The sequence below is a fragment of the Oncorhynchus tshawytscha genome, linkage group LG29, assembly GCF_018296145.1.
Source record: "Oncorhynchus tshawytscha isolate Ot180627B linkage group LG29, Otsh_v2.0, whole genome shotgun sequence".
Classification (NCBI taxonomy): Eukaryota; Metazoa; Chordata; class Actinopteri; order Salmoniformes; family Salmonidae; genus Oncorhynchus; species Oncorhynchus tshawytscha.
In genome coordinates, this window is record NC_056457.1 from 18,137,226 (window position 1) to 18,160,893 (window position 23,668).

The following is a 23,668-nucleotide window of genomic DNA, read 5'->3' on the forward strand; positions in this document are numbered from 1 at the left end:
TTCAGGCGTCAGGAAATTGCTCCCATGGATGAACCAGACTTGTGGAGGTCTACAATTTCTTTTCTTGGGTCTTGGCTGATTACTTTTGATTTTCCCATGATGTCAAGCAAAGAGGCACTGAGTTTGACGGTAGTCCTTGAAATTCATCCACAGGTACACCTCCATTTGACTCAAATGATGTCAATTGGCCTATCAGAATTGGCCTATCCTTCTAAAGCCACAACATAATTTTCTGGAATTTTCCAAGCTGTTTAAAGGCACAGTCAACTTAGTGTATGTAAACTTCTGACCCACTGGAATTGTGATACAGTGAATTATAAGTGAAATAATCCGTCTGTAAACAATTGTTGGAAAAATTACTTGTCATGCACAAAGTAGATGTCCTAACTGACGTGCCAAAACTATAGTTTGCTAACAAGACATTTGTGGAGTGGTTGAAAAACGAGTTTTAATGACTCCAATCTAAGTGTATGTAAACTTCCGACTTCAACTGTATGTGTACATTTATTTTGCTACGCTCGTGCACACAACGTGAGCAGTGTGGTCAGCATGTAAGTTGGTAAAATCTTATGTGCTACACCAAACAGTAGCTATCCTGTAACTCCCAGTAATGGATGCCACAGATCTTTCATTAAATCACAGTATCTGGTGTAACAATCTGTAGCAAAGAGTACTACACTGATCATACTGTATTTTCTTACAGTATGTTTATTTTTGAATGGCAATTTCATCATGACCACCAGTAAAGTTCAAGGAATACTTGTAAATCTGTGAGAGGAGTGTGGTCATGATGAAACTGCCATTCAGCTCCTCGTGAGTCATCTGCTTGAAATTCAGCATAATGTCTAATCCCTCGAAGGATACAGTTCATGGGATACAGTTCTGCTACAATGACACACACAGGCAAAGGAATTATGTTTCTGTTTCCAGAATCCACTCCAGGAAGAAGCCCAGGCACCACGATGTTGTCTACAAGACAAAACACTTAAATAAATTATACTCTATTGTAGTTTGAACGACAGTTGAACTGTGCCAGGATAACAGAAACATTAGGGTAGACTAGTTGAACATTTATACATGTGCACAGGCACAGAGATTGCAACCATATCTAGCCTAATAGAAAATAATATAGCATTCCATAATAATAATAATAATTATTATTATTATTATATAATATACATGCCATGTCTATCAGGCATGCTTTGGCAAAACATGTGGTAAAAGTTTCAGATTTTACAACAGTAAATTGTTGTATTATTGTTTCTCCTCACTGTTTGCTAGTAAACTTAGCTAGCTAGCTTGCTGGATATGCAATATTTACATCTACTTGGAATCCTATCTTGCGTCATGCTTATCATTTTGTGAGATTGAAATGCATCCACGTCGTAATCATAACCACTGTCAACCCTCGTCAATTATGTTACACAGCTAGCTAGTAAAATGATTTAGAGTTGCTGATGTTACAGTTTTGCAAACAAGTTACAAACACGAGGCGTGTCACATAACAAGTTCTCAGGCGCAAAGCTAACTAGCGAGCCAACTCCAGTCATGCGCTAACATTTGCTGGTAAACCTAGCTTCAGTTGGCTGGTTGTCACGTTGTAGTTTGCTGTTTAGTAGCCACATTTAGGCATACCCTTACAAAAATGTTCTCATGGTCGTACAATGAAAAACAAAATTGTACTAGCAGCATGTAGTGAGAAATTAAAGCATGTATTATTATGGTCTGTGTCTCACTGTTTTTTGGGTAAAGTGACCACATAATGCACATTGACTACTCGCTCTACTATAGCAAAGCATAGGCCTTAGTACCCTCTTAAACCCCTTTAACTCATGGTGAAAAACCTCAACACACATGGTCTAGTAGTGTAGTGTACCCTCTTAAACCTTGGGACCTGGATATGGTAAGACGAATGAGAGTCTGAAACCTTAATGATTTAAAATAGTTTCTGGCGCTTCTCTCTTCAGGGATCCTGAGTGGTGCAGTGTTCTAAGGCATTGCATCAAAGTGCTAGAGGCTTCACTCCAGACCCAGGTTCAATCCTGGGCTGTATCACAACTGGCTGTGATCGGGAGTCCCATAGGGCAGTGCACAATTAGACTAGCGTCTTCCGGGTTAGGGGATGCTTTGGCCACCATTGTAAATAAAAATGTGTTCTTAACTGACTTGCCTAGTTAAGTTAAAGAAAAGTTTTTAAAATTCAGTTGGTGAGAACCACTAGAGCCAGAGTCTCCCTCTGCAACCCGAGACAAGCACAACACCCCTTGACGATAAATAATGTAAATGATTACAAATGGCCAAAGATTAGGATACAAATATATCTCACATTCTCCCACATTTCATGTTGGCGACACAGGGAACCGAAACATTAGCAAAAAACGTTACTATTAATTTTCAAAGCAGCTATTTTACTTTTTCTTTGATGTTACAGACAAACTAGGACCAACCATAGTAGCCTGGCTCTCACTTTATCAGAATTCATCAATATAATACCAACCAACCTCTTTTGACCTTGGGGGGGTTTATTTATTTAATGCAATATACTGCTATTGTACTATGGTAACACATCATTAAAAAAGATGGTACCATATGATCATGTTTTTATAATTGTGCTTTACCATGGTAGAATGTATATTGCAGGTTAAAACAATGGTATTTTCATGATCCACATCTATACTATGGTAAAAATGAGGCAATACCATGGTATTATTTAGGTGCATTCCTGTACCATCATACTTCAAAGCTAAAATCATGGTACATTTCCATGATTCAATCCATGCCATGGTATAAATGATGCAATACCATGGTAATATTTAGGAACAATGGCAGTACCATGGTAGTACCATCATACTTCAAGGCTAAAACCATGGTGCATTTAGATGATTTAGACTATCCATAGTAAACTCAGCAAAAAAAATAAACATCCCTTTTTCAGGACCCTGTCTTTCATTCGTAAAAATCCAAATAACTTCACAGATCTTCATTGTAAAGGGTTTAAACACAGTTTCTCATGCTTGTTCAATGAACCATAAACAATTAATCAACATGTGGAACGGTCGTTAAGACACTAACCGCTGACAGACGGTAGGGGAAAAATAACTTACAGTACTTGTATTTGTCATCTGCCCTCTTGGTGCTGGCATCGGCTGTATTTGAGCTTCTAACGTTATCTAAATCCAACTTTTGCTTTCAAATCTTCCCTATATTCTGGTTGAAACACGTATTGTTGAATGTCACCATGTAGTTAATAGAACATCAAAAAATACTCAATGGTTGAATTCGTGTTGAAGCCGTTGTCTGGTCAGTTCTTTGGTTTTGCCCAAAGGATTGTGTTGTTGGTGTCAGCTTCCTTTTCCCCATCACAAGTTGTATCTAAATCCAACTTTTATCGAGTCTTTCAAATACTGGGAAAAAAAAGTGTCTGCTTGCATATTTAGCAATGAATCCGCCGATAGGAACTTCGCTGAAAGACGTCCAATGGCTCCACCGAACAAGGACAACCATATATACATGCACAAAGGCGTATAGTGCGATCAGTATAACATAGTCTTCACGAAATGATGATATAACTTTTAGGCATGAGATACTGTATGTAAAATGTTGGATCAATAAGACCAAGAGATTATGGACATTAAATGTAAATGTTTTTATTACAATGCAATTAATAAACTTCAAATTCTGCCTCAATTTCTTCTCTTGCTCAACATAAAAACTGATAAGTACAACGTTGAAATAGACATAAAAAATAGATAATTTGTTATTCCGGCAACTGCATTAAAGTAAAAGAAAAATAGTGACCAGTAGATTTTATCATCAGTCTGGAAATGTACACTTACTTCACCAACTTCCTGTCTTGCATCAGGCCATTGTCTTTCCAACTAATTGTGTTTTTTCTTTCCTCAGTCATCATTGACTTTATATGGCCTTAAACTGCCTTCAGTAGTTGAACTCATTAAACAGATGCTCTGTGAAATCAGTACTCAAAATAAATTGGTTAAAATAGAGAGTATCATCCAACCACCACTGTAGTAACAGTTAAACACTTTTCATCCTTGAAAATTCTACAAATATGCAAATAATCAAAGAGACCAAAATGGTGAATATAACAACTAAATACTAATAGAAAACAATTACAAAATACATACTACCCATAAAAATAATTAATATCCATTGGCAAAATGCTTAAAATGCACTTTTCTTATTCACTTGTGCATAGACCCCATCTAGGTTGTTAAAGGATCTGCCCCCTTTTTTCAATGTTAGTCTAAAATGATATACCCAAATCTAACTGCCTGTAGCTCAGGCCCTGAAGCAAGGATATGCATATTCTTGGTACCATTTGAAAGGAAACACTTTGAAATTTGTGGAAATGTGAAAGGAATGTAGGAGAATATAACACAATAGATCTGGTAAAAGATACTACAAAGACAAAAAAAAAGAGTTATTTTGTATTATTTTTTGTACCATCATCTTTGAAATGCAAGAGAAAGGCCTAATGTATTATTCCAGCCCAGGTACAATTTAGATTTTGGCCACTAGATGGCAGCAGTGTATGTGCAAAATGTTAGACTGAGCCAATGAACCATTGCATTTCTGTAAAAAAAAATGGTATCAAGACTGCCCAAATGTGCCTAATTTGTTTATTAATAACTTTTTATGTTGAAAATTGTGCGCTCTCCTCAAACAATAGCATGGTATTCTTTCACTGTAATGGCTACTGTAAATTGGACAGTGCAGTTAGATTAACAAGAATGTAAGCTTTCTGCCAATATCAGACATGTCTATGTCCTGGGAAATTTTCTTGTTACTTACAACCTCATGCTAATCGCATTAGCCTACGTTAGCTCAACCGTCCCGTGGAACGGACACCGATCCTGAAGTAGTTTTAACTGGAGGTTCCTGGGCCCCTCTCCTGGTCACACTGACTTCAGCGTATTCACTCTCCTGCCCCTGTTCCCTGTCCAGGGCTACAGCTGGTGTCTCTTTGGGCCGAAGTTTGGAGAAGTCTATCTCACCGTAGTGGATCTCCTCAGGCTGGTCTTCTGCTGGTTCCTCTGGTTCCTCTCCGGTCATGGCCTGATTAGTATACACCATCCCAACTGGGGAGTTCTGTGGAGAGAACACAGAAAGGAAAAGGTGTCAGGAACCATACTTTGTAAGAATAATGAACTGATAATTTTAAAGGCATTAAGTTGTACAACACATTACACATAGGATGTGTAACATACTGATATCAATTGCTATAAACTGACAGAAGTACAAAGTTCAACAAATATGCTGTTATTATTTGTTGTTCTTACAGGATGTGGCATCATTGCTATCGGTGTGGTCTTATCACGCTAAATTTCCTCTTAAATTATTTTTTTTTGTACTTCCTTCATTGCATTTTGTAGATGGGTTTTAAAAGTTTAGCCTTATTCCCACCTGTCCCAGTGGATTGTCTGTCCTTTCAAGTCCATCAGGGAGCCTAGATTTTCTCTTCCTGGAAGACATTTACGAAGACTTTCTGAATGCACTGAGAAGGATTTCATATACAAAAGCACAAACACAAGATAAATACACAGTTTTGCAGAGGTCGGGAAAAGATTTTACCATCCAAAGAAAGTGATCAGGATGATTAGCAAAATTACTCCCAAGGTTCCTCCTGCTCCTGCAATTCCCAAAACGCTTGGGTTAAGAGGCTCTTCTTGCCCTGAAAATACAGCATATATTATGGTAATTTCTTTCAAAAACAGCTCTAAAGTATAATATACACTTCATTCAGAAAGTATTCAGAACCCTTGAATGTTTCCACATTTTGTTACCTTATTCTAAAAATGATTAAATAAATTATTCTTATCAATCTACACACAAGATCCCATGATGATGAAGCAAAACAAGTTTTTAGAAATTTTAGCAAATGTATAAAAAAAAAATTTAAAAAACACTTTGCATAAGTATTCAGACTCTTTGCTATGAGACTCGAAATTGAGCTCAGGTTCATCCTGTTTACATGATCATCCTTGAGATGTTTCTAGAACTTGATTGGAGTCCACCTGTGATATATTCAATTGATTGGACATGATTTGGAAAGGCACACACCTGTCCACAGTTGACAGTGCATGTCAGAGCAAAAACCAAGCCATGAGGTCGAAGGAATTGTCTGTAGAGCTCTGAGACAGGATTGTGTAGAGGCACAGATCTGGGGAAAGGTACCAAAAAATGTCTGCAGCATTGAAAGTCCCCAAGAACGCAGTGACCTGCATCATTCTTAAATGGAAGAAGTTTGGAACCTGCAAGACTCTTCCTAGAGCACGAGGCCCGGCCAAACAGAGCAATAGGGGGAGAAGGACCTTGGTCAGGGAGGTGACTCCTCATTAAAAGCCACATGACAGCCCACTTAGAGTTTGCCAAAAGGCACCTAAATAACTCTCAGACCATGAGAAACAAGATTATTTGGTGTGATGAAACCAAGATTGAACTCTTTGGCCTGAATGCCAAGCATCAATGTCTGGAGGAAATCTAAAATTTCTACCCTGCTAGAGCTGCCCCGTTCAACTGTAAGTGCTGTTATTGTGAAGTGGAAAGTCAAGGAGCAACAACGGCTCAGCCGCGAAGTGGTAGGCCACAGAAGGTCACAGAATGGGACCACTGAGTGCTGAAGCGCGTAGCGTCTGTCCTCAGTTACAACACTCACTATCGAGTTCCAAACTGTCTCTGGAAGCAACGTCAGCACAATAACTGTTCGTCGTGAGCTTCATGAATTGGGTTTCCATGACCAAGCAGCCACACACAAGCCTAAAATCACCATGCGCAATGCCAAGCGTTGGCTGGAGTGGTGTAAAGCAGACCTCTATTGGACTCTGAAACAGTGGAAACTGTGTTATCTTGAGTGATGAATCATGCTTCACCATCCGACAGTCCGACAGACGAATCTGGCAATGGCGGATGCCAGGAGAATGCCACCTGACCCAATGCATAGTGTCAACTGTAAAGTTTGGTGGATGGGGAATAATGGTCTGGGGCTGCTTTTTCATGGTTTGGGCTAGGCCCCTTAGTTCCAGTGAAGGGAAATCTTAACGCTACAGCATACAATGACATTCTAGATTATTCTGTACTTCCAACTTTGTGGCAACAGTTTGGGGAAGGCCCTTTCCTGTTTCAGCATGACAATGCCTCCGTGCACAAAGCAAGGTCCATACAGAAATGGTTTGTCGAGATCGGTGTGGAAGAACTTGACTGGCCTGCACAGAGCCCTGACCTCAACCCGATCGAACACCTTTGGGATGAATTGGAACGCCGACTGCGAGCCAGGCCTAATTGCCCAACATCAGTGCTCGACCACACTAATGCTCTTGTGGCTGAATGGAAGCAAGTCCTCGCAACAATGTTCCAACATCTAGTGGAAAGCATTCCCAGAAGAGTGGAGGATGTTATAGCAGCAAAAGGAGGACCAACTCCATATTTATGCTCATCATTTTGGAATGGGATTTTCAACAAGCAGTTATCCACATACTTGTGGTCATGTAATGTATATCTAACCAAAGATTGTGTCCTATGTGCCCCTGTGTTACCTTCAATAGCTAGAAGCACTTTCATTGACTTCTCAATGCCGTGATTATTTCTTGCTTCACAGTAGTACATCCCTCCATCACCAACAGTCACATTGATGGTGTAGGTCTGTCCAGATGCTACCTGTGTTGGTTTACCCCCACAAATCTGGAACCAGGTGAAGTTTGTCACAGGAGGGTTGGCTGTGCTGCTGCAGGTCAGATTCACACAACTGCCCACTGATACTGGATCAGCTGGACTGAGGGAGGCTGAGGTGTTTTTAGGAGAGACTGGGGGAGAGGGGTTAATTAGGAGTGTATCTGGTATTTTGAATAGTCTGATCAATACCAGTCTATGACATAATCATCAGTGAAAACATAATGACAGAATGATCTACAGGATCCAGGGACTAAATCTTACATAAAACGTTAAGCGTCATGGTATGTTCAGCTGTCTTGTTGCTTGTTCCCACTGGGTAGACTGCAGTACAAGTGATGTTCTTCTCATGATGAAGGTGTGAAGCAGTGAATGTCACCGTGGAGAGAACAGATTTGGTTTGATCTGAATTCTCTTGCAGTTGGTTCTCAGGTGTAAACAGGGTTGGGAGAGTCCATGTCAGTTTAGGAGAGTGTTTGGGACAGGGAGCTGCAGCAGAGCAGTTCAAACTGACAGGCCTCTCTTCCTTCATCTCACCTGAGACAGTAATTTTGGGTCTGAGAGGCAAATCTGTAATACACTGCAGGTTAACTTATTTTACACTCACGGTTGGGTAGATTACTATCTAAATGTAATCTGTTACAGTTAAAAGTTACCTGTCCAAAATTGTAATCAGTAATGTAATGTACTGATTACCAAAATGTAGTAACATAATCTGATAATCTGAACACATTTGGTGTGTTCATTGTGGTCTCTGATTTAAACCTGCACCTTTTTTCAATGCTGAATTGAATGTCATTGAGAAAACAGAAGTGTCATAATGTATTTGTATTCCGCAAACATAATTTCTGAATTTAAATGTAATCGAAAAAGTAGTCATCTACTTTTTAAAAAGTATCTGTAATCTGATTACAATTAATTTTTTGCTGGTAACGTAAGTAATTGCAGTTACCGTTGTTTGTAATATATGATTACATGTAATCAGTTACTCCCCAGCCCAGTTTACACTGACAGCCACACTGTCCACTTGTTCTTATTCTACTTGTGTAATTTGATGCAAGGACTCTAAACAGATTTTTGGGGGGGATAAACAGTTCAATTGTCTCTTACCTCTGACAGCTATATGAACAGACTTCTCAGGGTCTGTTGCGCTGAATGGTCTACTCTCAATTCTGAAGAAGTAGCTGTTAGTGTAACTAGAGGTTACATTGAAGAAGACTGTGGTGCAGTCCTTCCAGGACATGTTTCCAGTTATCTTCCCTTGATAGGTGTTGTATGTCTTACTACTGTTAAATATCACAATGTTCAGCCTGCCACCAAAGTACGGTGATTCTTTAATCCACACTCCGGAGGTAATTACTGTGCTGTTAAATGTAGAGCAATCTTGAGGAACATCAAATGCACATGGGATTTGAACACAGGAGCCACTCAGTACATCCAATTTCTCTGGCATTGTGGTGATCAAATGTCTTTGGCCAAAACAGGCCAAAACACCTGCAATATCAAGGTCAACATCAGAGAGGTTATGTGATATTTTCAGTAGTCTCTGTCGATATTATGCCATTACAGTTAAATAAGATTAACTTATTTCAATGTACAGGTGATTCATGATACTGTATGTTGAGATTACATGCCCTAGACTGGAGCATTCACATATATGGAATACATAATAAGAATGTATTTGAAATGAGACAATTAAACTGCAATTATCCGTAGTCAACTGTACTCTATTTTCACATTGAGAAAGATGGAAATATAGCTCATACCATCAAATGGAATGACTTCCTCTTTGTCCTGTTCATAACTACAAATAATTGGAGCTGTGTGGAAAACTCACCTGACATAAAGAGGCCAATGAGAAACATGTTGTCAGTACTACATGCCATGTCAGAATTCACATTCACCTGAAACAGTACAAACATACACTTAATGGTAAAGTAGCCTAACTCACACAACACTCTGAAATCAATTTCTCTGCACCTACTCAAATGGCATTGGAGGAGAACATCACTTCAGATTTTCACCTTCAATGAATGTTGAAGAGTCGTGGAGAGAGGATGCAAGGAGTGAGGAAGACAAGGCCAGTAACTGAAAGGTAGATGGTTTGAAGTCCTGAGCCAACTACGTGAAAAATATGTCTGTTCCCTTCAGCGACTCACTTAACCCTAATTGCTCCTGTAAGTTGCTATGGATAAGAGCATATGATGCTTTCAGAAAGTATTCAGACCGCTTGACCTTTTCCACATTTTGTTACATTACAGCCTTACTCTAAAATGGATTAAAAACATTTTCCTCATCAATCTACACACAATACCCCATAATGACAAAGCAAAAATAAATAAAAAACAGAAATACCTTATTTACATACACCACCAGTCAAAAGTTTGGACACAGCTACTCATTCAAGGGTTTTTCTTTCTTTTTACAATTTTCTACATTGTAGAATAAGACATCAAAACTGTGAAATAACACATATGGAATCCTGTAATAACCCAAAAAGGGTTAAACAAATCCAAATATATTTCATATTTGAGATTCTTCAAAGTAGCCACCCTTTGCCTTGATGACAGCTTTGCACACTCTCAAGGAGAGATCCTTGATGAAAACCTGCTCCAGAGTGCTCAGGACCTCAGACTGGGGCGAAGGTTCACATTCCAACAGGACAACAACCCTAAGCACACAGACAAGACAACGCAAGAGTGGCTTCGGGACAAGTATCTGAATGTCCTTGAGTGGTCCAGCCAGAGCCCAGACTTGGACCTGATGGATCATCTCTAGAGAGACCTGAAAAGAGCTGTGCTGCGACGCTCCCCATCCAACCTGACAGAGCTTGAGAAGATCGACAGAGAAGAATGGGAGAAACTTCCCAAATACAGTTGTGCAAAGCTTGTAGCATCATACCCAAGGAGTCTGCCAAAGGTGCTTCAACAAAGTACTGAGTAAAGGATCTGAATACTTATGTAAATGTGATATTTCAGTTTTTTATTTTTAATACATTTTCAAAAAAGTCTAAACCTGTTTTTGCTTTGTCATTACAGGGTATTGTGTGTAGATCGATGAGGGGGGAAAAAACAATTTATTCCAATTTAGAAGAAGGTTGTAACGTAACAAAATGTGGGAAAAGTCAAGGGGTCTGAATACTTTCCCAATGCACCGTATGTAAAACACATGCACTCCCCTCTGTATGTATTTGGACAGTGAAGCAAAAATGATACATTTAGCTCAATACTTCACTATTTTAGATCAAATGTTTCATATGAAGTGACAGTACAGAATGTCACCTTTTGTTTGTGGGTATTTAAAAAAAACTGTAATGCCCAGGGTGTAGTGAAGGAAGAAGTCAGGCGCAGGAAGCAGAGAGTTCAGGGTAGAGATACTTTTAATACACCACACCGTTGAAAACGACGCCAACCCAAACAAATGCCCCAGACATGGGGAACTAAACAGTTCAGCAACACACACACACACACACACACACAACCGTGACTTACACTGTACACTGAAAATAATCCCGCACAACCAGCAGGTAAATAAAGACCTACCAATTAACCTAACTAAACAAAGGTGCAACTAATAAATAGACAAGGGGGGAAAAAGGATCAGTGGCAGCTAGTAGGCCGGTGACGACGACCACCGAGCGCCACCCGAACAGGAAGGGGAGCCACCTTCGGTAGGAGTCGTGACAAAAACACTGTAGTAAATATTACAATAATGTCCCAAAAATCACTACATTCCGCAAAAACAGTACAGTTTTTTTTAAACTATAGTAAATTCTACAGTATTTAATTTGCATATACCCTGCCCACTCCCCTCTCCCATATCCCAATTTGTGCCACCCATAAGTGAAAGACCTACATGCCAAGTCTAGAGCATGTATTGTGTTCTCTACAGGTTATAGAAAAGAGCAGAACCGCTGAACTATCTGTTCAGATCCCAGTCCTACCGACCAACAGGTTATGGAACATTTGTATCATTTTATCTCAAGACTTAGTCGGTAAAGACATTACATACTCCAGTAACGTCTGCAAAAACACTCCAGTGGATACTATAGTATTTTTTTCATGTGGGTGTTTTGATGTAGCCATTAACTTCCTTTCTCATCATTATTCATGATTCATTCTTAATCATGGCATTATCAGGATTAGAGATGTATTGCATTGAACCATCCCCGTATCCAGTGGTGGAAAAAGTACAGAATTGTCATACTTCAGTACAAGTAAAGATACCTTAAAGTATAAATCATTTCAAATTGCTTATATTAAGCAAACTAGACAGCACTTTTCTTTTTTTCTTTACAGATAGCCAGGGGCCCACTCCAACACTCAAGACACAATTTACAGATAGCCAGGGGCCCACTCCAACACTCAAGACATAATTTCAAATAGCCAGAGGCCCACTCCAACACTCGAGACATAATTTACAAATAGCCAGGGGCCCACTCCAACACTCAAGACATAATTTACAAACAAAGCATTTGTGTTTCATGAGTCCGCCAGATCAGAGGCAGTAGGAAAGAACAGGGATGTTCTTTTGATAATGCGTGAATTTGACAAGTACTTTTGCATGTCAGGGAAAATGCATGGAATAAAAAGTACATTATCTCCTTTAGGAATGTAGTTAAGTAAAAGTTGTCAAAAATATACATAGTAAAGTAGATACCTCAAAAAAAACTATTGTTACTTAAGTACTTTACACCAATGCTCATATCAAATAGGTATTTCAGTTTTGAAGCAAATACATGAACTGTCAGCAGTACTTTGAACATTTTAAATCTCATTACTTGCAATGAATTTCCTTCATTTAATTTGAACACTAAAATTAAAAGATAAGATTGTGAAAAAGTCAAACACTTGCCTTACAATCATGAAAACCATCCACAGGAAAGGAGAAGCTATCACACACCCGTAGTGGTTTCTGACAAACAACAGTGTTAAAATTAAATTGAGTTGCATCAGTCACATACTTCCTATTACTATGCCTAGCGTTTAGACTGTTTGTCCAGTTACCGAATGGTTGCTGGTTAGAATACCAGAGCCGACAAGGTGAAAAAACTGTTGATGTGCCCTTGAGCAAGGCATTTAACACGAGTTTGCTCTTACTGTGATTGTTTTCAATTAAAATGGTCAGAAATAAACAAAAATAGCTTCTTAGCATGAGCAATTTCTCAAGCATGAATTTTGCTAGGACTGTCAGGTGTGGTCTGAGTGGGGAGTGGAAGATGGAAAGCTAGCTGTTACTGGCAGAGAGGTTTAGAACTCTCTGATTGGTATTTTAAGTAGTTTACCGACTGGTGATGTCACCAGACTGGCCAAAACTCCATTCCACCAAAAGCAGGCAGAAACTTCAGGCAGTCTTTTCAAAAAGCTCTTACATTAAAAGGGCAATATCCCCCCCGTCCCCGTCAGAACAGCCTAAATTTGTCAGGGCATGGACTCTACAAGGTGTCGAAAGCAATTAACAAGGATGCTAACACTATATGCTTCCCACAGTTGTATCTAGTTGGTTAGATGTCTTTTGGGTGCAACCCAGCAGTGTTGCACTTCTCGACACAAACTGGTGTGCCTGGCACCTACTACCATTAGAGCGTTGGGCCAGGAACCAAAAAGGTTGCTGGATTGAATCCCCGAGCTGACAAGGTAAAAAATCTGTCATTCTGCCCCTGAACATTTCAGTTGTATGCATTGTTGTACAACTGACTAGGTATCCCCCTTTCCCTTTCCCATACCCCATTCAAAGGCACTTAAATCTTGTCCTGCCCATTCAACCTCTTAATGGCACACATGCGCAATCCATTTCTTAATTGTCTCAAGGCTTAAAAATCCTTCCTTAACCTGTCTCCACCCCTCTAACGACACTGATTGAAGTGGATTTAACCAGTGACATCCATAAGGGATCATAGCTTTCACCTGGACCCACCTTGTCAGTCTAGGTCATGGAAAAGGCAGGTGTTAATAATGTTTATACACTCAATGTATACATAAAACACAGGGAAACCACATTTTTGACTGCACTGGGCCTTAAAGTGGATGCTTTAAAAGGCTATGTGCTGGGCGTCCTAATCAGATGTGAAAGAGCGCAAGCAAATGTGTATATGCTAATATTTGAAACATCCCCTTTCTATTAAACCTTCCACAATTTGTTTCCGTCATGAAAAATTCAACAACAAAAAATGCAGCAAACAAAGCTTTTGTCAATAGAACCATCTCACCGCCCTATATCTCCGGGCTTAAATGGGAATGCATGTGGGATTTAGAAAAATATAAATCAAAATACAAAATTCACTATTACTTTTATTCAATAAAACTTGCTAGTTTAATTGGAATACGTTAACCACTACCCCATTCTCACATTTTCAACATGAAGAACAGACTTGGCTAGACACTCTAATTGTAGTTGTCTAATTATCACGCACACTCCTCAACTTCCTTTTTCCTTGCTTAACTTCCTCTTTGAAGTCTATTTGCCCGGGGTTGCACCGGTCTCCCATTTCTTGTTGCACCGGTCTACCATTTCCTAAATAAAAAGGATTATTTTAATATGGATACAGTATGGTGTGGACAATGTTTTTTATTAATCAAACATAGATGATGTATGGTATACACTGAGTGTACTAAACATCTTCCTAATATTGAGTTGCATGTTGACTCCAATGCTTCCCACAGTTGTGTCAAGTTGGCTGAATGTCCTTGATACACACAGGAAACTGTTGAGTGTGAAAAACCCAGCAGCGTTGCAGTTCTTGACACACTCAAACCGGTGTGCCTGGCACCTACTACTATACCCTGTTTAAAGGCACTGAAATGCATTGAATATGTATAGGTTTCTCTCTCAGAGAGCCAATGATGGTGAATAGAGTCCAGTCATCCCGGTGTGCTGCCTTGTCGGCTCTTCATCATCTTCTTACAGCTGTTCTTGATGCAGTCCTCACTGTGCACAAACACACTTCACAGTATGAGACATTTTATCACTCATACCAACCATGGCTTAACATCATGTGGATGTGGAGCAGGATTTCAACCGTGTGAAAAAGTAGTGCCATTGTCGGAAAGTACAGTGCCACCTCAAATGATTCAAATAAAATCGACTTATTTAGAATACAAAAGTGTGACTGAAGTGTATATTCTCATATTTACACCATTAAGTCAAATTTCCCATTAGAAGTGCATTGATGTCAATGTAGGATTCACCCCTGCCATTTTTTACTCAAATAAAGCAGAGTGAGGCTCTAGGGGTTGGAATATAACCTCAGTGATGCTATATTATGTCGATCCTATCCTGTACCTGAACTGTTTCTCTGCACACATGAACTGGATAAGGGTGTCCTTGTCGGGCTCGCTCCACTTGAGGTTACTGTGGAGCAGTCCACAATGTCAGGCTGCAGGAACAGACCTCTGGACTCCTTATACAGGCAGTCCTCTGGGGCAGGGTGCTTCTGCAAGGGGCCAAGGAGACAAACACTCACACTGACTTCTGGGAATGGGATAACTGCTGCGTGACAGTTTGGAACTCAAACTAGGGACTGCTTATTATGTGGGACTGTCGTGCATGTGTGTGTTTAAGAGGAGCAAATGAAACAATGGAGAATTGGGATTACAAACTCTTACAAAGTTTGACAGTCACAACACAGGTGAACTCACAGAAGGATAGGAAGCTTCCTAAGATAGAGAAACAGAAATGTTACAAGTAACCTCAAAAACAAAATATACAACACACACACAGCTTCTATTGTTATAATACTGTTAGATAAACTGTATGACTGGGATGAAAGATGGGTAAGGTGGTATATAAACTGCAGTAGTACTTTGCGTCGCTGGGGGTGAGGTGCCTCAGTAGGACCCCTGCTCCAAATGTCAGGCTGTCCGTATCTTCTGTTGCCGTGGCGACTACCGCCTTAACCAGAGCAGTGCAGCTCGCCTCTGCCTCACATGGAGCCTAGTGGGTGAGATGGAAGATCATTTAGATACGTTCAATACTTAATGAATGGACTGAGGTGTACAGTAACTATGTGCACAGAAGATTGATTCGTTTATGGGTGGCTAAGGAAAGGAACAAAACTTGAGACAAACCTTGATGTATGGCACCCCCATTAGGGTGAGCAGCTTCTTGCACTCGTCGTTGTGCTGCCGGGTAACTTTCACCAGACGTTTAGTGAACTTGTCAATGTTCTCCTGCTCCCCTGGTGGTGAATAGAAAAATTGGTCATCACTACACACGTGTTGGTGACTTGCTGTACCTGTTTCCTGCACCTGGGCCAGCACATTCTCAGCCTCTGCCTACCTTCTCCAGCTAAAACCACACAGAGAGAGAAGTTAGATTAAGACTCCCGAGTGGCACAGCGGTCTAAGGCAATGCATGGCAGTGCTTGAGGTGTCATTAGACACCCTGGTTTGAATCTAGGCTGTATTACAACCGGACGTGATCGGGAGTTCCATAGGGTGGTGCACAATTGGCCCAGCATTGTTCGGGTTTGGCCAGTGTAAATAAGAATTTGTTCTTAATTGACTTGCCTAGTTAAATAAAAAAAGATGTTGTTCAACATTTGAGAAAATACATAATGCATATCAACATCCCAAGGAGGGGCAATAAAGTTTTGATCTTGATGTGACCCCTGTCCTTACCTCTTGTGACTTCAGCTGTGGGGGCTTGCCATCAAAAGCGTAGACAGGTTTGATCCCATGCCCAAGGATGTGGATGGTCTGGTAAAACGTGCCCATAAGGTGGCTGAGGATGCAAGTGAAATCACATGACTAACAGAGACTTGAAAATATAATATTAGAATGGGTTAGAATAAAATACAATGTATACAATACACTACAAATACCAAAGTATGTGGACACCCCTTCAAATGAGTGGATTCGGGCCTCTCGAGTGGCGCAGCGGTCTAAGGCTGTGCTAGCTGCGTTACTAAAGATCCTGGTTCGATACCGGGCTGTGTCGCGACCGGGAGACCCATGAGGCGCCGCACAATTGGCCCCAATCGCCTGGGTTGGGGGAGGGTTTGGCCGGCCGGGATGTCCTTGTCCCATCGTGCTCTAGCGACTCCTGTGGCGGCCCGGGCACATGCACGTTGACACGGTGGTGTAAATTCCCGTTTTAAGCGTGCAGTGAGGCTTGGCTGGGTTGTGTTTGTGACACATGGCTATCGACCTTCGCCTCTTGGGGAGAAAAATGGGGTACAAAAAAAAAAAAAAAAAAAAAAAAAATATATATATATATATATATATATATATATACATACATACATAAATAAAACGTGTGGATTTGGCTATTTCAGACACGCCTGTTGCTGACAGGTGTATAGAATTGAGCACACAGCCATGCAATCTCCATAGACAAACATTGGCAGTAGAATGGTGTTACTGAAGAGCTCAGTGACTTTCAACGTGACACCGTCATAGGATGTCACCTTTCCAACAAGTCAGATCGTCAAATTTCGGCCCTGCTAGAGCTGCCCTGGTCAACTGAGGTAAGCCACACAAACTCACAGGATGGGACTGCTGAGTGCTGAAGCGCGTAACACCTAAAAATCGTCTGTCCTTGGTTGCAACACTCACTACTAAGTTCCAAATAATGTTTTGTCATACCAGTGGTATAGGTCTGTTATAAACTGGGTGGTTAGAGCTCTGAATGCTGATTGGCTGACAGCCGTGGTATACGGACGTATAACACGGGTATGACAAAACATGTATTTTTACTGCTCTAATTACTTTGGTAAACAGTTTATAATAGCACTAAGGTACCTCGGGGGTTTGTGGTATATGGGCAATATACCACGGCTAAGGGCTGCATTAATGTATAAATGAGTTTAGACAGCTAGCTTGCTAGCTAACGTTAGCAACTTGAAGATATTTGAATGTGAATATTTTCTACAATATAATATTTTATAAAATAAGGATTTATCATGACTAACATACGAATAAAACATTGTTTACATGCAACTCACTGGCTGTTCTCGTGTCACAGCTGTTTCAGGCTGCGAAGAAAATGGGAAAACTGTATCAAGGCATTACAATTTGTACATATTGTACAATATTAATGAGAGACTGGGTTGACAATCCAGGACTCTTCGAGTATCGTTCATCGATTGACCGGTAACAGATTAAAAGGCCTGTGTCTTTGGCAGGAAGTAAATAAACATATTTGATTGGTTAGTGAGATTAAGGGAAATCCGGTCGAGAGAAATATCATTAATTTAAACAGTAATCAGAGGAGACACAACAACAATTACTATGCACAAATGAAATAATTATATTGATCATATTTTATTTAGATAGAAAATATAAGAGATTTGAAGATAGGTACCGTGGAGGTGTGTTTTTGCTTCTTCACACCGCCCACTCCGGAAAAGTCAGTCATCGTTAGCTATTTTTATTTTTTAAGGTGACGTGGAGACGGTCCCCTTCTTCATCCCGATTCATGTGTCTTTAAAAATACGAGACATATTTCTAGATAATCGAAGAAGCAAAATTGAAACTAACTAGAATATTAAAAATGTGTATCGATATTTAGATTCCTTCCTAGCTGGACATCGCTGAGGAGGCGAGTATTCTTGGGCCTGGAATCTGAGGAATCCAGCGGACAGACAGGTTTGGTACGATATGTTCTAGAGCTAGCGAGATGCACGGTACGATAGCTAGTTCCTCGGTGTAGCTGGAGGACTTTTTTTTTTAGATGAAAGCAAGTAATTTTGTATGTTTATTCAACTGTAATAACGTAGATAGTACAGTCAACACTGACTACGTACAGACTATTTGCAGAGTTTACTCTTGCAATGCACTATCGATGTGTTGTTGTTTCACAGGTAGCCAGGGACAGTCGCTATGTAGGTGATGGCTGTTGTTGATATAGCAAAGTGATGTTATATCGACATGATGCAATGGTTTGCTCTCACTGAATATGCTTATAGGCTTTTTGACAATTGACCTGTTCAATTATTGGAATCTATTCATTTTCAACAGGGCCCATGATGGCTGAAATTGAACATCCTAACCAGCAAGGAGTCTGCCGGATGATAGGTTATTGCATCTTGGTCCTGTGTCTCGTGCCACAGATAACATGGGCTACAGTGAGCTACAAGCAAGGGGATCCTGTAACATTATATGTCAACAAAGTTGGTCCTTACCATAACCCTCAGGAAACGTATCATTACTACACGTTGCCTGTTTGCAGGCCTAAAGAGGTCAGTGAATACATGTGAATATCATAGGAGGTTGGTGGGACCTTAATTGGGGAGAACAGGCTTGTGGTAATGGCTGGAGCGGAGTAAGTGGAATGGTATCAAGTACATCAAACATATTTTCCATGTGTTAGATGCCATTCCGTTTGTTCCATTCCAGCCATTGAGTTGTTCTCCCCTAAGCAGCCTCCACTAGTAGATATGCAAATATATGACTAATGAATTATGCTTGTAGGGCTCTACAGATGCATGTTACTAGTGTGTGTGTATAATAATTCTATTAAGACTTGGCATACCACGTCTGAGAACCTTTTTTTCCCCAGGTGCACCACAAGTCCCTTAGTCTAGGAGAAGTGCTTGATGGGGATCGGATGGCAGAGTCCCTGTATGAAATCAAATTCAGAGAGAATACAGAGAAGAAGTTACTCTGCCAGCTAACCCTCACAGAGAAAGAGGTATTTGCATTCGGACAAAATACGCAGAACTTCACAGTACATTGCATCATGGAAAGGTGTAACTAAACCTAGTTGGTGATGTTTTTTCTTTATTGCTACTTTCATGTAGGTGGACCAACTCCGAGAGGCCATAGAGGAGCTGTATTACTTTGAGTTTGTCCTGGATGACATTCCCATATGGGGCTTTGTGGGGTACATGGAGGAGAGTGGCTTCCTGCCCCATAGTCATAAGGTGGGTTAGTCAGACTCTCTTTCAGACCCTCATGTCAATACCCAAATATAAGTCTACCTGCATTATGTGTCTGTCTGTGTGGGTGTGTGTGTGTGTGTGTGTGTATATAGGTGGGGCTGTGGACACACCTGGACTTCAACATTGAGTACAACGGAAACTCTGTGATCTTCGCCAACGTCTCCGTGAAGGACTCTAAGCCAGTGCCCCTGGAGGAGGGTGGCGCCGGGCATGGGGCGGTGGGGACGGGCGGCGGGCTGGCACTGTCCTTCTCCTACAGCGTGCACTGGTTCGAGAGCCCTCTGAACCACGCCCGGCGGGCCGAGAGGCTGAGGGACTACTCGTTCTTCCCCAAGACCCTAGAGATCCACTGGCTGTCTATTATCAACTCCCTGGTGCTGGTGGTACTGCTGCTGGGCTTCGTCATCATCATCCTCATGAGGGTCCTCAAGAATGACTTTGCCAGGTGACCAATGAGGGGACGGAGTGAGGAGGTTTAGACATTAATGATGTTCTGTTTTGGGGCCTCCCGAGTGGCGCAGCGGTCTGCCACTAGAGATTCTGGGTCCGAGTCCAGGCTCTGTCGCAGCCGGTCGCGACCGGGAGACCCATGGGCCCAGCGTCATCCGGGTTAGGGGAGTATTTGGCTGGCAGGGATGTCCTTGTCCCATCGCGTACAAATACATTTTTAAAAAGGATGTTCTGTTTTACTGGAGAGCTCACATTGATATTGGCATGTAAGAGTTTGGGTATAATTAGAGTAGGTCTATTTGTGGCTATATATCATGTTTTATTAGGATTGTGTATGGAAATGGTAGCTAAATTGTGTGCGAATGACATTCCCATATCTCAAGATCTTTCTCTCTTCTGGTTGTTCCTGTAGGTACAATGTTGAGGAGGAGGGTGGCTGTGATGATCTGGACCAAGGGGATAATGGCTGGAAGATCATCCACACAGATGTCTTTAGGTTCCCCCCTTATAAAAGCCTGCTGTGTGCTGTGTTGGGAGTGGGGGCTCAGTTTCTAACCCTGGCCACAGGTAACCATCAACACACTGGTTTAACACTCAGAACACATGAATTAAATCTTACAATTACTGCTCCTCAAAATACAGAATCGCAATTCAGGAATATCTACGAGCAGATCAGGGTTGAATTTGACCATTTGTGAATGGTTGTGTGACGGTTGACATCTAGTTCTAGCGCACATCAAATGCATTGCATTCCTTTTCCATTGTTACTCCCCATTGGAGGAGAATTGAATGTCTGTGTGACAAGAACTGGAAATCTGATCAGCATGGACACACGCATAACTTGGATGTGACCACCTACCTACATGTACAAATGACCTCGACTGACCTCTACCCCAGCACATTGACTCGGTACCTGTACCCCCTGTATATAGCCTCGTTATTGTTATGTAATTTTCTTGTTACTTTTTATTTTTTTTACCATAGTTAATTTAGTAAATATTTTGAACTGCATTGTTGGTTTAAGGGTTTGTAAGTAAGCAATTCACGGTAAGGTTGTATTCGGGGCATGTGACAAATAAAATGTGATTTAATGTACATGTACTATGCCTGTGACAAAGTAGTCTGTAGAAATGAAGAACTGTGGTTATCACTACCGGCTCCTTCCCCCAAGCTCTGCCATTTGACCTCTGTCTCTGGTTGCTGTAGGGATCATCGTCATGGCGCTGCTGGGAATGTTTAATGTGCATCGACATGGTGCTATCAACTCGGCTGCCATCATGCTGTACGCGTTGACGAGCTGCGTGTCAGGATACTGCTCCTGTAGCTTCTACACACAGATACATGGCCAGCGCTGGGTCTGGAATATCATCCTCACCTCTTCACTCTTCTCAGGTGAGCGGACAGATTTGGTCTTTTGATTCACGTCATACATATATATGGGAAATATTCCATATATATATTGTCCGTGTCATTTGTTTTGGACAATTCTGGTTGAGTTTCAATTACAATAAAATTCTGTGAACATCTAAAGTTTACACCGTGTTCATTTTTTAGCAGGATGTGTGTCGAACTGTTGAGTTTCAATTACCATAAATCTTCTCTTCTCTCCATCTCTGCTTGAACTGGACTTCCTCCTCTATTTCCCCTCCCTTTCTTCCTTCCTCCACTCTCCTTCCTTCCCTTTCTCCACCCATCTCACCTTGTTAACCACCCTCTCTTCCTACTTCCTTGATTCCCTCCTCTAACCATCCTCCCTCAATCCCACAGCTCCCCTGTTCCTGACTTGGAGTGTGGTGAACTCAGTCCACTGGTGGAGCGGCTCTACCCAGGCCCTGCCTGCCTCTACAGTGCTGCTGCTGCTGGGGGCCTGGGTCCTGGTGGGATTCCCCCTCACTGTCATCGGGGGCATTGTGGGCAAGAACCGTGCAGGCAACTTCCAGGCCCCCTGTCGCACACGCAACATCGCCCGCCAGATCCCCACACAGCCCTGGTACAAGCACACGGCTGTACACATGTCCATTGGGGGCTTCCTGCCTTTCAGGTGTGTGTAACAATATCAAAATAACAAAGATCTTCTCTCTGTGTTTGGTAATGGAGTCCCGTTGCTGAGTCATGATTGAGCGCTTTTCCCCTGTCTCAGTTAAACAGCTGTCGCTCTAGAGTCTATAACTCATAGTGTATAAAACCAATCGATCACATTTAATTTGTGGTTGTGCCTTTTAGTAGCTGTCATTTGTCACAGAAAAAAACAGAAATAGAGTGCATCTATAACGTTAGTGTGTAATCCTACTCCTGTCTTGTTTTAGGATTCATTTTTCTACCTCCATGTCAGGGCAATCTATTGTGATTACTTTGAGCTAGCTGCTTAACACAATCTGAATGTTGAACACCCAGACATAAATTGTGTGTATATTGTCTAGCCTACTCATTCCCCTAACCTCTCTCCCTCAGTGCCATCTCAGTGGAGCTGTACTACATCTTCGCCACCGTGTGGGGACGCGAGCATTACACCCTGTACGGCATCCTCCTCTGCGTCTTCGCCATCCTCCTCTCGGTGGGCGCCTGCATCTCGGTGGCGCTCACCTACTTCCTGCTGTCGGGCGAGGACTACCGCTGGTGGTGGCGCAGTGTGCTGAGCACAGGTTCCACGGGCCTCTTCATCTTTGTCTACTCAGTCTTTTACTACCGCAATCGTTCGAGTATGAGCGGCCTGGTGCAGAGCGCAGAGTTCTTTGGTTACTCACTCCTCACAGCGCTGGTCTTTTCCCTCATGCTGGGTACTGTCTCCTTCTGGGCCTCGCTGGTCTTTATTCGCTACATCTACCGCAGCCTCAAGATGGACTAAGGGAATGTATAGCCGATTACATAACAGCCCAGTTTGAATGTCTTTGTCCTTTCATTTAGTCGATTTGATTGGTTAAGAAAATATTGTTTTCCCACCAATCACATACAGGTCAGTGGTTGACAAGTGAGGAAGGATGCATTTGGACATAGGAATAAGTGTGTATATGCCTCATATGGGGGGGGGGGGGCCCGGGGCCTTCTAGAAATATAAAGACTGCCATGGAGGTTGAATAAGGGAATCAGTTAGGTGGAAAGGTTAACTATAAAGGGATGTGTGTTGTGCTATATGTGATGCAGGCTTGCAGTTGGTTATCAGCCTCAGATCAGCTCTTGCATAAGCGATGGGAGAAAGTGTACTAGTCACCATCCACTGATTGGTTCTGGTGTAAATATACCTTTTCAATAAAGACAACTTTTTATTACAACCTATTCACACCGAGCTAGCTCAAGACAGTTCCAGGCCTACTCAGTGATTTGTCACAGGAGGCTGCTGAAGGGAGAACAGCTCATAATGGCCAACATTTGGAAGCCACGTTTGATTCAATTGATAACGTGCAGGTTCTCCCAATTATGGGACTAGCGCCCTGGCTAGGGAAGGTGCTTGTACAGAAAAAGCATGGGACTGAGCTAGTCCAGCTCACAAGAGCTTGGGATTAGACACACTAAAGTGTTGAAAGCCTGTATCTGACATTACAATTGTATGCTTAGGTGAAACTACATAAACTAAGTATTTTGAATGAACATTTGCCCTGTTAAGACATGGCTTATTTGTGCACCAAGTCATTCTTTCCTCATGAAAGAGTAACA

General features: G+C 41.5%; 2 protein-coding genes across 7 annotated transcripts; one reads left to right on the forward strand and one right to left on the reverse strand.

Moving 5' to 3' along the window:
- Positions 1-4,752: 4,752 nt before the first annotated feature.
- On the reverse strand, positions 4,753-15,771 carry si:dkeyp-28d2.4 (sialic acid-binding Ig-like lectin 6). 5 transcript variants are annotated; one of them, XM_042308807.1, is made up of 11 exons: positions 15,753-15,771; positions 15,291-15,618; positions 14,968-15,118; positions 12,541-14,613; positions 9,524-9,590; positions 8,797-9,180; positions 7,951-8,256; positions 7,554-7,820; positions 5,593-5,692; positions 5,425-5,482; positions 4,753-5,109 (listed from the first exon to the last, which is right to left on the reverse strand). In XM_042308807.1, the coding sequence occupies exons 4-11, from the start codon at positions 12,856-12,858 to the stop codon at positions 4,846-4,848; spliced, it is 1,764 nt and encodes a 587-aa protein (XP_042164741.1). In that variant the 5' UTR covers positions 12,859-14,613; positions 14,968-15,118; positions 15,291-15,618; positions 15,753-15,771; the 3' UTR covers positions 4,753-4,845. The 5 variants fall into 5 exon arrangements, with proteins under 5 accessions (XP_042164741.1, XP_042164742.1, XP_024248490.2 ...); XM_042308808.1 differs by lacking the exon at positions 15,753-15,771 and having other exon boundaries at positions 15,291-15,341; positions 15,488-15,614; XM_024392722.2 differs by having other exon boundaries at positions 14,968-15,618.
- A 2,096-nt stretch (positions 15,772-17,867) lies between these two features.
- On the forward strand, positions 17,868-23,290 carry LOC112227809 (transmembrane 9 superfamily member 1). 2 transcript variants are annotated; one of them, XM_024392718.2, is made up of 9 exons: positions 17,868-18,277; positions 18,645-18,865; positions 19,186-19,317; positions 19,427-19,549; positions 19,660-20,012; positions 20,430-20,584; positions 21,224-21,409; positions 21,785-22,058; positions 22,469-23,290. In XM_024392718.2, exons 2-9 carry the CDS (start codon positions 18,650-18,652, stop codon positions 22,860-22,862), a joined length of 1,833 nt encoding a protein of 610 aa, XP_024248486.1. In that variant the 5' UTR covers positions 17,868-18,277; positions 18,645-18,649; the 3' UTR covers positions 22,863-23,290. The 2 variants fall into 2 exon arrangements, with proteins under 2 accessions (XP_024248486.1, XP_024248488.1); XM_024392720.2 differs by having other exon boundaries at positions 17,868-18,272.
- The last annotated feature ends 378 nt before the right edge of the window (positions 23,291-23,668 follow it).

Bases quoted from the DNA above. Each gene is read 5' to 3' on its own strand.
- LOC112227809 (XM_024392718.2), top strand. From the start codon at position 18,650: ATGATGGCTGAAATTGAACATCCTAACCAGCAAGGAGTCTGCCGGATG. The intron at 20,013-20,429 runs GTGACCAATGAG...TTGTTCCTGTAG, and splicing joins CTCAAGAATGACTTTGCCAG to GTACAATGTTGAGGAGGAGG. The intron at 20,585-21,223 runs GTAACCATCAAC...TGGTTGCTGTAG, and splicing joins GTTTCTAACCCTGGCCACAG to GGATCATCGTCATGGCGCTG.
- si:dkeyp-28d2.4 (XM_042308807.1), bottom strand. From the start codon at position 12,858: ATGCTTGAGAAATTGCTCATGCTAAGAAGCTATTTTTGTTTATTTCTG. The intron at 9,591-12,540 runs GCAAGTGTTTGA...GTACTGTTTCAG, and splicing joins ATGGTTTTCATGATTGTAAG to GTGAATGTGAATTCTGACAT. The intron at 5,693-7,553 runs GTAACACAGGGG...CTGTATTTTCAG, and splicing joins AGTGCTTCTAGCTATTGAAG to GGCAAGAAGAGCCTCTTAAC.